Source organism: Jaculus jaculus, chromosome X (assembly GCF_020740685.1).
Source record: "Jaculus jaculus isolate mJacJac1 chromosome X, mJacJac1.mat.Y.cur, whole genome shotgun sequence".
Classification (NCBI taxonomy): Eukaryota; Metazoa; Chordata; class Mammalia; order Rodentia; family Dipodidae; genus Jaculus; species Jaculus jaculus.
In genome coordinates this window covers 94958473-94975008 of record NC_059125.1, presented here as the reverse complement: position 1 = coordinate 94975008, position 16536 = coordinate 94958473, and the positions used below count along the sequence as shown (strand labels likewise).

The following is a 16536-nucleotide window of genomic DNA, read 5'->3' as shown; positions in this document are numbered from 1 at the left end:
GCAAATGAAGGGCAGAAATAGTTGGGGGTGCTGGCGCAAGCCTTTAATCCCAGCACTTAGGAGGCAGAGGTAAGAGGATGGATGTGAGTTAAAGGCCACGCTGAGACTACAGAGTGAATTCCAAGTCAGCCTGAGCTAGAGTGAGACCCTACCTCAAAAAAACAAAAAATAAAATAAAATAAAATAAAAAAGAAGGGTGGGAAGAGTTGGGGGAGTGGAATAGGGACAGCAGCAGGGAATCAGATATCATGTTGCTGAGAAGAAAAAAATAATACATTGGTTTAAGTCAGGAAACAAAAAAAGGGAACTGAGTTGCTGTGAAAGGGTGGGGTTTGCTCAGACTGTCCTTCCTCTCTGGACTGTAAGAATATGTCTCCAGGGCCAGTGTCTTCAGAGATCGAGTCCCACCTTCCAAGTCCTGGCATCTCAATACTCCTGCGAAGCTACCTGCATTAAGTCAGGACTAAGGTGGGTCTGGGGAGAGACAAAGACTGGGCAGTAGCAGCAGCAAGTGCTTTTCTTGGGACCCATGAAGGCCTGGAGGAAAGCATGGCCGGTGCCATCTGTCTGCTGGTGGGAGAGACTGAGGGAGGGTGGGAGTGTCATCAGGATAAGGTAGTCCCTTCCAGTGATCACAGGAGCTGTAAGGGTCCTTTGTGAATGGCTGGGGAGGAGGATAGGAAGAGAAAAAACGTGACCTGACGTGACAGTCTTAATAAGCAGCAAATGGTGGAAAAAGACCTCTGTAAACCTTGGTGAAAAAGAAATATTGTAAGTAGCAACAGGGAAAATGTATACTTTTGTCAATGAAATGGTTAGAAGAAGTTCTAAGAGGCATCTTATCTGAAAAAAAGCATAAAAGCTCATATGCCACAAAAGGCAGTGGGGACTGAGGAAAGGCCCCAGGTAGGCTAGGATGTAGGTTATCTGCCTTAGCCTGTAGCAGGCCAAATATTGTCAGGATCAGATCTCTCCCGTAGGAAGGACTATGTGGAAGCTATGACATCCTCATGGAGGTAATAATGCGTAGGACACTAGGCCAGAAGAAAGCAGCCTCCACTTTGGTCAAGACAGTGTGGCCAACTCTTGGGGTTATAGGGACAGTTTCTTAACTTTGCCTATCTACCATGTGCATGGCTGACTTTTCTCTTGTTTTCGTGACTTCTCTCAATTCTTCTCCTTTCCTCCACTCCCTTCTCTTACTCTTCACTCTCTCTGTTTCTCTCTCTACCAGTCTCCCCTCTTCTTTGCATCCTCTTTTATTTTTATTCATTACCTATTTCCCTGACACAGAGTCAGCACTTAATAATCTTTAAATTGCATTAACATGTTCCTGGTCCTTTCTCCTCAGGCTCCATTTCCTTTTTTTTCCCCTTTCTCTTCTCCCTTCCCTACTTAGCTGGTACCTTTTCCATAGGGTTGCTAGGACTTCATGTGTAAATAAATGTAAAATAGTTTAAACAGGTCCTGACAATAGTAAGTACTGTATATCAACATCTGTTATTTTTTTCTGCCTAAGACCTGCCAGTGTCTCCAGTGGGGTATACATAGAGCAAATGGTGTGATATTTAGAATATAAGATACTGCTATGATGGTGCAAGACATTCTTGGATGATCTTCAAATGCAATCCCAGTTCTCCTGCTACCCATCTCTCCAAGATGAAAGTTAATCCCTTGCTGTCCCTGTCCAGAGGCAGGGCAGCAGTGGGGCTGGGGAGGGGGTATGAGCAGGGCTTCACACAGCTCAGAAGCTGTTCGCCATTAGGAGTGTATCAGTTCTGCTCCTTCCCTCATTTTGTATGCTAAACTCTTGAAGACCAAGTCCAACTTCTCTGGACCCAGTTATTTGATGAAAAGGATGCTACCCTCCAAATAAGGCACAAAAATGCAAATACTCATGGAAACCTAAAGCATTCCACCCACACAGTTTCCCATTGGGCTTGCCCTATCTGCTCTATTGTGATATTTATTTATTTATTCATTCATTCATTCATTCATTCATTCATTTGGAAACAGTGTTTCCCTATGTAGCCAAGACTACAAAGCCCAAGTGAACCTCAAACTTTTGATCCATTTGCCTCAGACATAACAGTACTGTCATTACAGGCATGCATCATCATCCTTGGACTGATTTCTTTGTTTTCAGACTAATCAATTTGCTTGTGTCAAATTTAAATTCTTTTTTTTTCAGGGTAGGGTCTCACTTTAGCCCAGGCTGACCTGGAATTCACTATGTAGTCTCAGGGTGGCCTCAAACACATGGCGATCCTCCTACCTCTGCCTCCCGAGTGCTGGAGTGCTGGGGTTAAAGGTGTGTGCCACAATGCTCCACTAAATTTAAATTCTTATTGTGTATGGCTGCTGATGTTTCTGTTTAGACTTCTTTGTACATACCTTCTGGTGAGAACTAGTGTATCTTTCCATATACTTGTAGGGTCTTGGTGTAGATTTAAATTATCACTATGATTTGTTATTTCCATTTGAGCACATTTCCCATAGTTTCTTTTCAGTGGACTAGACCCATATCAGGAAGTCACTTAGGTATAAGGGGAAGATATGGCTTTTGAAAACCAAAGATTGGGTATTCTCCAAAGAGTCATCTGATACATCTACTTTCCCCTTAACAATGCAGAGATCTGATTGCTAACTCCTGAATGTAAGTGAGCTAGAATGTTAAATGAAACATATCTTAATAAGAAGTTAGAGAACAGATAGGTGCACAGCTATAATCCTGGCACTAAGGAGGCTGAGGTAGAAGGATTGCTGGAGTTTGAGGCCAACTTGGGCCATAAACAACAACAACAACAAAAAAAAACAAGTTATAGAAGACATCTTGACCTATTCTACCCCAAAAGCTGCTTGGTTATGCATGAAGCTATGGCAGAGAGGGGAAGGGAAGAGAGCACTCCCCTGAGAACCCTGAAACAACTGGGCCACGTGCGACTTTCAGTTTGTATGGAGATTTATGTGCAGTAACTGAGGGCAATTTGAGAACTTAACAAGCCTAGAAACTTTAATCCCAGACTTTCCACCCTGCACATTGAAAGCCCACTCCAGATTCTCTTCAGGGTATACTGGTAATTTGAACTTCAAGAATAAGGTCATCTCATTTTTTTTAATATTTTTTGTTCAATTTTTATTTATTTATTTGAGAGTGACAGACAGAGAGAAAGACAGATAGAGGGAGAGAGAGAGAATGGGTGAGCCAGGGCTTCCAGCCACTGCAAACGAACTCCAGACGCGTGCGCCCCCTTGTGCATCTGGCTAACGTGGGACCTGGGGAATCGAGCCTCGAACCGGAGTCCTTAGGCTTCACAGGCAAGCGCTTAACCACTAAGCCATCTCTCCAGCCCAGGTCATCTCATTTTTGAGCCTACCTGAAATGAAGAGTTTATTAGCTTACCCTTAGAAGGAAATTCTAGAGTCAAGAGAAGTTTTAGATAAATTGGAGGTTGGAGCATACTAGAATTCAAGATAACTGACTCAGTGAAAAATAAGCTATAATAAAATCAGAGTAAAAGATTATAAATAACAAAAGAAATAAGGATATGAGGGCTGGAGAGATGGCTTAGCAGTTAAATGCTTGCCTGTGAAGCCTAAGGACCACAGTTGGAGGCTTCATTCCTCAGGACCCACGTAAGTCAGATGCACAAGGTGGCACATGCGTCTGGAGTTCATTTGCAGTGGCTGGAGACCCTGGCATGCCCATTCTCTCTCTCTCTCTCTCTCTCTCTCTCTCTCTCTCTCTCTCTCTCTTTCTCTCTCTCAAATAAATAAAATATTTTCAAAAGAGTTAATACTGCAGTGATATTGAGTAAATGCTTAAAAATTGTTTCACAGCCATGCATGGTGGCACACACCTGTAACCCCAGAACTGGCTAGGCGGAGATAGGAGGACCACCACAAGTTTGAGACCACCCTGAGACTATATAGTGAATTTCAGGTCAGCCTAGGCCATAGTGAGACCCTACCTCAAAAAACAAAAAAAATAAATAAATTTTGTTTCACAAATGGGGTGCAGCTCAGTGATAGAGTATGCAATGCACAGACTTTTTGATAGATAAAGATGTTTATATGGAAACTTGACTACATTGAAGAAATAACCAGAGATAATAGTTTGGAAGTGTTTTGTTTTATTTTGATTTGTTCTTGTGGTACTGGGGATTGAATCTAGGGCCTCATGCAAGCACTCTACCACTGAGCTATATTCCTAGCTCATGCTCAGTCTCTCCCTCTCTCTTACTGTTTTGTTTATTTTTTCTAGGTAGGATCTCACTCTAGCCCAGACTGAATTTAAACTCACTCTGTAGTCCCACACTTGCCACAAACTTACAGCAATACTCCTACCTTTAACTCCCAAGTGCTGGAATTAAACACATGTGCCACCATGCCTGGCCTTACTGTTGTTTTTTGAGACAAAGTCTCATTATGTACTTTGTTTTTCTATTTATTTTTTTTAATTGACAACTTCCATAATTGTCACTTAGGTATGACATGATACTTCTCTCCCTCCCCCCACTTTACCCTTTGAAACTCCATTTTCCGTCATATCCCTTCCCCCTCTCAATCAATCTTTTATTTTGATGTCATGATCTTTTCCTCCTATTATGATGGTCTTGTGTAGGTAGTGTCAGACACTGTGAAGTCATGGATATCCAAGTTATTTTGTGTCTTTAGCAGCACATTGTAAGGAGCCCTACCCTTCCTTTGTCTCTTACATTGTTTATGTCACCTATTCTGCAATGGACCCTGAGCCTTGGAAGATGTGATAGAGGTATTTCAGTGCTGAGCACCCCTATGTCACTTCTTCTCAGCACCATGGTGCCTTCTGAGTCATCCCAAGGTCACTGTCATCTGAAAATAGAAGATTCTCTAACCAAAAATGATAGTAACTTTAATATATGGGTATGAAATTAAGAGAAGTGCCTACTGGGGAGTCTGATAAGCATAGTATATACATTTAGCCAGACAGCAGCAGAAGTTATACCCCTAGGGCTCATGACTACCCCTGTTGTAGGTTTTCAGTATCAGGACTGTATTCCCTCTCATGGAGCAGATCTCCAGTCCAATTAGAGGGCAGTTGGTTTCCCCCATAGCAGACGTGCCACTATTACACCCATTGGCTCATTTGGCCTGGCTGGCCAAATATAAGGCTTGCTGTGTCCACTGTTGAGTATCTCCACAGGTGATTTCTCCCTCTCCCATTGACCTGCATGCAGCATGGCTTATTCCAGCTGACAGAAAGCTGGTCTACATGGAGGAATCAGCTCCAGCAGGATTTCTCAGTGGCCTTGCAGCCCAAGTATGTGGAGTCTTCAGCAATAGGGTCTTACCATCTTTCCTGGTGGAAACCAAGAACCTTGGCAATGGCCTGTAATGTCTTGGGGGTATCAGTGTCCTCCCTAGCCAACAACTCACTGTAAGGTATCCCACCCCTGGCACTGAAAATTTTCTAACAATCCATGGCTTCTGGGTATTCCATTGTCCAAAAAACTAGGTTTCCATATGACTTATTTATATCCTCTTAGATTTTGATTAGCCCTCCCTCCACCTTTCCTTTACTCAATCTCTTACCCTGACTTCACTTAGGCCTTTTCACCCCCATTAATCTGTTCTTCTACTTACATATATATATACAATACCATCTTATTAAGTGCTCCCTCCCTTTCTATCCTCTTTCTAGCTTACTGGCCTCTGCTAATGAATTTTATTCCTACTCACATAGAAATCTAATAAGCTAGGATCCACATATGAGAGAGAAAATATGACATGTGGCTTTGTGGGTCTGAGTTACCTTGCTATGTATAATCCTTTCCAGATCCAACCATTTTCCTATAAATTTCATAATTTCGCTTTTCTTTACTCCTGAGTAGAACTCCATTGTGTAAATGTGTCACATCTTCATTATCCGCCCATCAGTTGAAGGACATCTAGCCTGGTTCAATTTCCTAACTATTATGAATAGAGCGGCGATAAATATGGTTGGGCAGATAACTCTAAGGTAGTGAGCCAAGTCCTTAGAATATATGCCTAGGAGTGGTATGGCTTGATCATATGGTAAATCTGTTTTTAGCTGTCTCAGGAACCTCCATACTGATTTCCACAATGGCTGGACCACATTGCATTCCTACCAACAGTGAAGGCTTCCTCTTTTTGCACATCTTCACCAGCATTTATGGTAATTTGTTTACATGATGGTAGCCAATCTGACAGGAATGAGATGGAATCTCAGTGTAGTTTTAATCTACATTTCCCTGATTGCTAGGGATGTAGAACATATTTTTAGATGTTTATATACCATCTATATTTCTTCTTTTGAGAACTCTCTATTTAGTTCCATAGCTCATTTTTTAATTGGGTTGTTTGATTTCCTATTATTTAGTTTTTTGAGTTCTTTGTATGTTTTGGAAATTAATCCTCTGCCAGATGTATAGCTGGCAAAGATTTTTTTCCCCATGCTGTAGGTTGTCTCTTTGCTCTATTCACAGTGTCCTTTGCCGTATAATAGCTTTATAATTTCATGAGGTCCTGGTGGTTGTTCTGTGTTTTTATTTCCTAAACAATTGAGGTTATATTCAGAAAATCTTTGACAAGACCAATATCTTAGAGGTTTTCCTCTAGAATCTAGTTTCAGAATTTGAGGTCTGATATGAAGGTCTTTGATCATTTGGACTTAATTCTTCTGCATGGAGAGATGTAAGGATCTATTTTCATCCTTCTATAGATATACATCCAGTTTTCCCAACACCATTTGCTGAGAGGCTGCCTATTCTCCAATGAGGGTTTTTTTTTTTTTTTTGAATTTTGGTTTTTGGTTTTTCAAAGTAGGGATTCTCTCTAGCCCAGGCTGACCTTGAATTCACTATGAAACCTCAGGGTAACCTCAAACTCATGGCAATCCTCCTACCTCTGCATCCCAAGTGCTGGGATCAAAGGTGTGTGCCACCACTCCTGGCTCTAATGAATATTTTTGACATTTTTGTCGAAGATCAGGTGACTGTAGTTACCTGGACTTACATCTGGGTCCTCTATTCTGTTCCATTGGTTTACATGTCTGTTTTTGTATCGGTACCATGCTGTTTTTGTTACTATGGCTCTGTACTTTGGATTTTTTAACTTTATTTTTATTGACAGTGTCTGTAAATATAGACAATAAACCATGATAATTCCCTCTCCCATCCCCATTCGCCCCCTTTCAAATCCACCCTCCATTGAATACCTTCTTCTTTCCAATTAGTCTCTCTTCTATATTAATGTCATCATCTTTTTCTCCTATTATGTAGGTCTTGTGTAGGTAGTGTCAGACACTGTGAGGCCCTGAATATCAAGGCCATTTTGTTTCTGGAAGATTTCATTATAAGCAGTCCTACCCTTCTTTGGCTCTTACATTCTTTCCACCATCTCTTCTGCAATGGATCCTGAGCCTTGTCGGATGGGATAGAAATGTCTAAGTGCTGAACACTCCCTCTGTAACTTCTTCTCAGCACTATCATGCCTTTTGTGTTACCCCAGGGGTCACCCCCACCTGATAAGAGAAGCATCTCTAACCAAAAGTGAGAGTAGCATTAATAAATGAGTATAAACAAAAAAAAATGCTTAGAGGGCAGTTGGATGGACATAATGAATACATTTAGTGAGACAATAGCAGACATTAATTCCCCTAGGGCTCAAGATATGTAGCTTTTTTTTTTTGCAGTGTAGAGTATGAAACCTACAGCCTTGTGCATGCCAGGCACCTACTGTACCTCTGAGCCACCTCCCCAAAGTCTCATTATGTATCCCAGGCTGGCCTTGACCACAGTACATAACCCAGGAGGCCATGAACTTGTGGTATTTTTGCCTTCCTGCTGGGATTACAGACAAACTCTATCGGTCTGTCTAAGGGTAATGTTAAGCAAGCATCTTAGATTTGGTAATGGGGGTGAGTGGCAGGAGGAAAGTATGCCAAATTGATGGATAGACACGGTTAAAAAATGAACTGCCTGACATGGTGGCACATGCTTGTAACCCCAGCATTCAGGAGGCAGAACTAGGAGGATTGCTGTGTGTTTGAGGATAGCATGGTACTACATAGTGAATTCCAGGTCAGTGTAGGCTAGAGCAAGCTTCCTCAGAAAAATAAACAAAAATAGCGGACTCTAGGGCAGGGGAGATGGCTTAGAAATTAAAGCCACTTACTTGCAAAATGTGCTAGCCTAGGTTTAAGTGTCCAGTACCCATGTGCTGTAGACAGCTTCAGATTCACTGAGATGAACTTCCAGACCAGGCACAGTTATAGAAGGAAGGGATTTGTTGAAGCTTATAGATCCAGGGGAAGTTCCATAATGGTAGAAGTTAGCCTCCTCTTGAAGGACCAGGCAGAGAGACAAAAAAATTAAAAAAAAAAAAAGCCGGGCTGGAGAGATGGCTTAGCAGTTAAGCGCTTGCCTGTGAAGCCTAAGGACCCCGGTTCGAGGCTTGGTTCCCCAGGTCCTACGTTAGCCAGATGCACAAGGGGGCGCACGCATCTGGAGTTCGTTTGCAGAGGCTGGAAGCCCTGGCGCGCCCATTCTCTTTCTCTCCCTCTATCTGTCTTTCTCTCTGTGTCTGTCGCTCTCAAATAAATAAATTAATTAATTAAAAAAAAAAAGCCACAACCCGAGCTAAAAGACACATAGCACATTTCAGGAACTTCAGCTAGGCACATTTTGCATATCTTTAGATTGGAAATTTAAGCCCACCACCACACCTTAGGGCTGGACCTTAAGATCCACCCAGTGACACAGCCTCCAGCCAGGTGGCTACAACTGCAAACTTCAAAATAATAAACAAACTGCCACACCATATAAAGCCAGATGTTCAAAGTGGCATAAGTGTCTGGTTGTTTGCAGAAGCGAGAGACTGTGGTACACCCATGCTTGCTCACACACACACACTCTCTCTCTTTCTCAAATAAAAAAAAAAAATTAAATAAGTAAACTACAAAAAGTCTATGCAATATGATCTCAAACATGGTGAGAAACATGCACAGAAAAATAGGAAATATGCAAAAATGTTAATGCCTCTACATAATATATTTATAAGTGATTAAAAAGTTAATATCCTTATACATGAAACACTTTTATAATGAATATGTATTACATTGATATGGAGGGGGATATAAATAAATTACTTAAAATCAGAAAACAAAACAAAAATTAACTGAAATATAAGCCAGATGTAGTGGCCTACACCTGTAATCTCAGTACTCAGGAAGCTGAAGCAACAGAATTGCCATGAGTTCAATGTCAGCCATAAGCTATACAGTGACTACCAAGATAGCCAGAACTACATAATAAGATGCCATCTCAAACTATCCCCTCAAAAAGAAGATGAAGTAAGCCGAGCAGAGGTAGGGGGATTGCCATGAGTTCAAGGCCACTCTGAGACTCTATAGTGAATTCCAGGTCAGCCTGGGCTAGAGTGAGACCCTACCTTGAAAAACCAAAAAAGAAAGAAGAAGATGAAGTAAACATCTACTAGTTCCAAATCCAAGGAAGTTTTTATCAAAATATTAGTCAAAATCTGAGGGATGCTTCTCAGGACTGAGAAGATGTTTTTCGTATATTCTATTTTATTCACTTGAAGTAGAGAGACAGAGAGAAAGAGGCAGACAGAAAGAGTGATTATGGGCCTGCCAGGGCCTCTTGACACTGCAATGAACTCCAAACACATGTGTCACATTGTGCATCTGCCTTTACGTGGGCACTGAGGAATTGAACCAAGGTCATTGGGCTCTCAGGCTTAGCAAGCAAGCAAAGTGCCTCTAACTGCTGAACCATGTCTTCAGGCCAGAAGACGTTTTTGAAGATAGAGGTAGGCCAAATTTAGCCCATCAATTATATTCTCCTTCTATGTACAGGTGTTAATTCTTCCATGTTTTACAGTGAAGCATCCTGAGGATAGAAAGAGGAATAGCAGCTGGGTGTGGTGGCGCATGCCTCTAATCCCAGGAGGCAACCAGGAAGCAAAGATAGGAGGATCACCATGAGTTTGAGGCCACCGGAGAATACATAGTGAATTCCAGGTCAGCCTGTACTAGAGTGAAACCTTACCTCAAAACAACAACAAAAAAAGAAAGAAAGAGGAATAGCACAAAGTGCATAGTCCAACAGACAAAGATCTGGGCTTGCCATTTTGTCTATGTAACTGAGAATTTATTCTGAAAGTAAAAATCTGTTTGGGCTAGGGAGATGGATCAGTGATTAAGTGTGCTTGCTTGCAAAGCCTTCTGGTCTGGGTTCAATTCCCCATTACTCACATAAAGCCAGGTGCACAAATTGGTGCATGTGTCTGTAGTTCATTTGCAGTATCTGGTGGCCGCCCTGGTGTGCCCATGTTTTCTCTTTCCCTCTCCCTCTCTCGCTTTCTAAAGTAAATATTTTTCTAAAAAAAAATTATGACCACATGAACTAGAATGTTAATGGAAACATTATTTATTATTGAAGACAATAACCTAAATGTTCATCAACATGAAAATTAATAAAGTGGAATGTTCATCAGACAGAATACCTATCCATATAGAATGAACTAAAACATGACTAGAGCTACCAAGATAGATAAATCATAAAGCACTATATTCAGTTAAAAAAAAAAAAAAGGCAAGTGACTAGAAAATACCTTTGGCTTATGTGTACAATTTAAATCATCCAAGCCAATACTATCTTCTGCAGATAAATATGAAGTAATCATGTAAAAAAGGCCAGGTATGGCAACTAAATTGAAGATATTGGTAACCTCAAAGGAAGCAGGAAACTGAACTGGAGATTATCCAAGAGGGCTTTGGGTGTATCAGTGGTATTTTCTTTCTTTCTTTCTTTTTTCTTCCTTTCTTTGTTTAACTGTGAAACCTGAAAAAGTAAAACAGCTGGGCTGGGAAGATGGCTCAGCAGTCAAAGTCATTTGCTTACCATGTCTGCCAGCCCAGGTTCAATTCCTCAGGACACATGTAAAGCCAGATACACAAATTAGCAAATGTATCTGGAGTTCATCTGCAATGGCAAGAGGGCTTGGCATTCTCATTCGCTCTCTCACTTTCGCTCTCACTCTATCTTCCCCTGCAGATAAGTTTAAAAAAAAACTATTTAAAAAAATAAAGAAATGGGCTGGAGAAATGGCTTAGTGGTTAAGCACTTGCTGGTAAAGCCTATGGAACCTGGTTCAAGGCTCGATTCTCCAGGACCCATGTTATCCAGATACACAAGGGGCGCACACGTCTGGAGTTTGTTTGCAGTGGCTGGAGGCCCTGGCGTGCCCATTTTCTCTCTCTCTCTCTCTCTCTCTCTCTCTCTATCTATCTATCTGCCTCTTTATCTCTGTCTGTCTGTTGCTCTCAAATAAATAAATAAAATAAACAATAAATAAATGAAACAAGTGACTCTAGGAACCCACCAGTAAGACAGAATCTCCCTATGAGAAACTTAAGGAAAATATAAGAAAACCTGGTGAACTCAAAAATATCTTCACATGGAGAAAAAGTTGACAGTTAAGAGGGTCAGATAATTCTTACTGGTGTGGAAGAATATGCAGAAGAAAGTGCCCTGAGTTCCTGAATTTTCTTATCCCCTGTTTTATCACCATTTCCTCTCTTGCTGAACATTCACAGAAGATATAGAAAAGGCTGTCTCAGCTTCTCTTAGATGACAGTTATGCACAATGACAGGGTGCTAAGGTGGATATCATTATACCTTATAAAAAGCAATACAAAAACAATAAAAATAAGAACTGTTGGTGGAGTGCTTGCTTATTACCCTGTCTCCAAGGGAAAAAAAAAGTCAGCCTGGAAAGTAATGATATACCACAGAAAACAGCAAGTACTATAGATAATATGGCATGGGCTATATATGGATGAAGATGGATAAGTGACATCATCTGTATGAATCTTAGTGGCTTCATCTGTTTGTTGTGAATAATAAATGAAATAGCCTATGCCAATACCTGACTGGAGCTGTCACTGTAGCTCAGGGGCAGGGTACTTACCTAGCATGTAGGACGTCCTGGGTATTATCCCTGGGACGAAAAAAAAATTTTAAATGAAGTAAAACAGGTAGATGGCACTGAAACAGGAGTTTCCTTCCATATACTCACAGATATAATGGCCAATTATAAAGTACTTTAAAGGAGAAATAACGAGAAACCATCACTTCTTGAGTATTCTAGCTAAGTAGTTGAAGTATTATTGACTAGCTACTTTCATTTCACATCTCAAAGACTCTCAGCAATCATGGGCAAGCAGTGAAGTTCACTGAATTCTGTTTTAGCATTGTCCTGAGTACTGTTTTATCTTATCATTAGGCATGGTTTTGTTTATTGATTCATCGAGTGCCATTTATAATAATTTCTTCGTATAGTGCAGTTTGTATGATGGCTAAACACTTATCAACAAGCTTCCTCTTTCTGAATTCTGTGCTACATACAGAGCTGAGAGGCTGCAAATGTGGCTATGTAAAAATGCTTGCATTCATTCATTAATAAAGTAAATGCTAGCAGGGTGTGGTGGTGCACACCTTTAATCCCAGCACTCAGGAGGCAGAGGTAGAAGGATCGCCATGAGTTCAAGGCCACCCTGGGACTACACAGTGAATTCCAGGTCAGACTGGGCTAGAATGAGACCCTACCTCAGAAAACAAAACAGAGCTGGACGTGGTGGCGCACACCTTTAATTCCAGCAATTGAGAGGCAGCGGTAGGAGGATCACCATGAGTTCGAGGCCACCCTGAGATTACATAGTGAATTCCAGGTCAGCCTGGGCCAGACTAAGACCCTACCTCGAAAAACCAAAAATAATAATAACAACAATAATAATGCTATCACAGGGAAACTATATTTCCCATGAAGAACTCAGTTTCTCTATTATTTCTTCCCCCACTCTTCTTTTGTACTCTGAGATTGTCTTTCCCTCACTCCCCATGGGTTAAAAGCACTTGTTTGCAAAGCCTAATGGCCTCAGTTTGATTCCCTAGCACCCATGTAAAACCGAATGCAAAAAGCAGCACATGCATCTAGCATCCAATTACAGCAGCAAGAGAACCTGCTGTGTCCATACACATACTTGCAAATAAATAAAAATATGTTTTTGAAATGTTTTATTTTTATTAATCCCAGCACTCAGAAGGCAGAGGTAGGAGGATTGCCATGAGTTTGAGGCCACCCTGAGAATACAGAGTGAATTCCAGGTCAACCTGGGCTAGAGTGAGACCCTACCTTGAAAAACTAAAAACACATAAAAAATAAAAAGTTTTATTTTTAGCCGGGTGTGGTGGTACACGCCTTTAATCCCAGCACTCAGGAGGACCTGGAATTCACTATGTAGTCTCAGGGTGGCCTCAAACTCATGGCGATCCTCCTACTCCTGCCTCCCGAATGCTGGGATTAAAGGCGTGTGCCACCAAGTCCAGCTAGTAAAAACATTTTTAATGGAAGCCTTCTACAATATGTGTCTACAGAAGCTCCACCATCTAACTCAGAGAAGTCCATTACATACCAACCTTCTGGAAGATATACAGAAGGATGCCTTGTTTTGATATTACTGGTCGATAAACCAGTGGTGCCTAAGAAAGAATCACAGTTGGGCTGGAGAGATGGCTTAGCGGTTAAGCACTTGCCTGTGAAGACTGAGGGCTCCAGTTCGAGGCTCAATTCCCCAGGACCCAGGTTAGACAGATGCACAAGCGGGTGCATGAGTCTGGAGTTCATTTGCAGTGGCTGGAGGCCCTGGTGCACCCATTTACTCTTTCTATCTGCCTCTTTCTCTGTCCGTCACTCTCAAATAAATAAATAAAAATAAAAATATTTTTTTAAAAGAAAGATCCACATTTTCAGGTGTTGTGAATCTATACTGAATTGTTAGGAGCAGTAGAAAAGCAGTCCAAGGGGATATCAAACCATGGAAATCCTGGTGACCATTCCGCTTAGTGGTATGGAAATAGAGGCCATTTCACTCCTTGCTCAGAGGGTGATAGTTATTTACTTTCGCATACTTAGGCCAGCACTAAACTAACTCAACACAGATATTTGAGAGAGAAGAAGTCTTTCTCTTGTACAAATTGGACTTGAAAGAAAGAGAGAGAAACAAAAAGAAAGAAAGAAAGAAAGAAAGAGAGAGAGAGAGGGAGGGAGGGAGAGAGGGAGGGAGAGGGAGAGGGAGAGGGAGAGGGAGAGGGAGAGGGAGAGGGAGAGGGAGAGGGAGAGGGAGAGGGAGAGGGAGAGGGAGAGGGAGAGGGAGAGGGAGAGGGAGAGGGAGAGGGAGAGGGAGAGGGAGAGGGAGAGGGAGAGGGAGAGGGAGAGGGAGAGGGAGAGGGAGAGGGAGAGGGAGAGGGAGAGGGAGAGGGAGAGGGAGAGGGAGAGGGAGAGGGAGAGGGAGAGGGAGAGGGAGAGGGAGAGGGAGAGGGAGAGGGAGAGGGAGAGGGAGAGGGAGAGGGAGAGGGAGAGGGAGAGGGAGAGGGAGAGGGAGAGGGAGAGGGAGAGGGAGAGGGAGAGGGAGAGGGAGAGGGAGAGGGAGAGGGAGAGGGAGAGGGAGAGGGAGAGGGAGAGGGAGAGGGAGAGGGAGAGGGAGAGGGAGAGGGAGAGGGAGAGGGAGAGGGAGAGGGAGAGGGAGAGGGAGAGGGAGAGGGAGAGGGAGAGGGAGAGGAGAGGAGAGGAGAGGAGAGGAGAGGAGAGGAGAGGAGAGGAAAGGAAAGGAAAGGAAAGGAAAGGAAAGGAAAGGAAAGGAAAGGAAAGGAAAGGAAAGGAAAGGAAAGGAAAGGAAAGGAAAGGAAAGGAAAGGAAAGGAAAGGAAAGGAAAGGAAAGGAAGAGAGAAAAAAGAAAGAAGGGAAGGAAGGAAGGAAGAAACAAACAAACAAAGGAAGGAAGGAAGGAAGGAAGCAAGGGAGGGAGAGAGAAAGCCAGTATGTCTTCCAGGCATAAGAGCAAGTATTGACTGAAGCCAGTGTTATTCTAGGCAGGAAGTGCATTCACCAAAATCCCACAATGAAATTAAAGACAAAATGCTGGCAGACTGGACATGGTTTTTTGGGACTGTGTACAAGGGAGCTAGGGAGATGGCTTAGCAGGTATGAGTACCTGTTGCACAATCATGAGAACTTGAGTTTGATCTCCAACACCCATGTGAAAATCCAAGTATGGCCATGCATTCCTGTAACATCAGCACTGAGGGAACTGGAGACAAAAAGATCACTGGGGCTACCTATTCAACCAGTCTAACCAAAAATGGGAGTCCCAGGTCCAGTGAGATACTCTGTCTCAGGAAAAATGGTAGAAGCACTTCAGACAGTCAAGAACACCCAGCTTTTTTTTTTCTTTTTTCTTTTCTTTTTTTTTTTTTTTTTTTTTGCAGAGGCTGGAGTCCCTGGCACACACATTCTCTCTGTCTCTCTTTTCTCAATGTCTCTCTGCTTGCAAATAAATAAAAGTTATTCTTTGATGGTTTTGCAAAATTTTCTGGAATTTTGCATGTTGGGGCAGGGGGTTGCTAAGCACATCACTTCTCCTAAATGAGCACAGCTGGCATTCTTATCAGTATGGCATTGTATCACATTTGTATGACAACTTCCAAAAGAAATAATCTAAATAAAAAGTTAAGAAAAGCCAAAAATATTAACCTTCCCTACTGAAACTATTTTTTCAACCTGAGGATAGAGCTTCTGCCCTTTGTAGCTCGGTCAGTGGGGGATGGGCAATTGAGTGACAATAACTGTGCAGATGCAGCCTTCGTGTCTTTATTAGTTACAGATGCCAGTGCAACAACTTTTGAAAGATTGCCTTGACTACCTAGAAATCTGGGAAATGAAAGCACAGTTTGTGACCACTTGCATTATCCCTTCTGGGGATACCAGGGTCAAAAAGTGCTCACACTTTTTGCCATTTATGAAATCTGTACACATATTCTAAAATGGTAAATACTAGAAAGCATCCAGGTGCATGTCGCAAGAAATCTAGAGTATTCCATCGCCCTATACCATAACCCAGTTTCTGTAAACTCATATTTTCACAAACTCAATCCCCCAGTTCAATGTGCATCCATTATACCTGTTCTACTTGGGATTTGACTAAGCTGGGAACTGGGGAAGGAAAAGGTCAAGGTGGCAATAAGGCCCCTTGCTAGCATTGCATATTTTTGTTCCATACAATATAGGTCTCAAGGAGAGGGGGATCCATGATGGATGAGGAATATTGTGCCTCAAAAACTTCCATTATCCCCAGTACGTAGGTGAGCTCTAGAAAGAGGAAGTCATGGCAGCAGTGATACTGGAGAGCATCTTTCTGAAGAGATCCCAACAAAAAAAGAAGACATCACCTTTAAACTTTAAGAAGCGCCTATTTCTCCTGACCATGCACAAACTTTCCTACTATGAATATGACTTTGAACGTGGGGTAAGCTTCTCAGCTGTGAAGTCTGAGTGTCACACTTTCAAGGACTTTGTCTTGGGTTTTCTTGGGGGAAAAAGATAGGTCTCCAAAGGTAGCAGGAGATTGGGGCAGAAATAGAATAAATCTACATAGAGGAAACTCAGCAAAAT

General features: G+C 42.1%; 1 protein-coding gene across 1 annotated transcript in view; it reads left to right on the top strand.

Annotated features, from left to right (window-relative positions):
• The first annotated feature begins 379 nt into the window (after window positions 1–379).
• The window catches only part of Btk (Bruton tyrosine kinase), a 51716-nt gene continuing 35559 nt past the window's right edge, over window positions 380–16536 (top strand). Inside the window, exons 1-2 of the mRNA XM_045140383.1 lie at window positions 380–468; window positions 16152–16390. Of these exons, the coding sequence (XP_044996318.1) occupies window positions 16250–16390 (141 nt within the window). The 5' untranslated portion in view covers window positions 380–468; window positions 16152–16249. The remainder of the gene's footprint in view (window positions 469–16151; window positions 16391–16536) is intronic.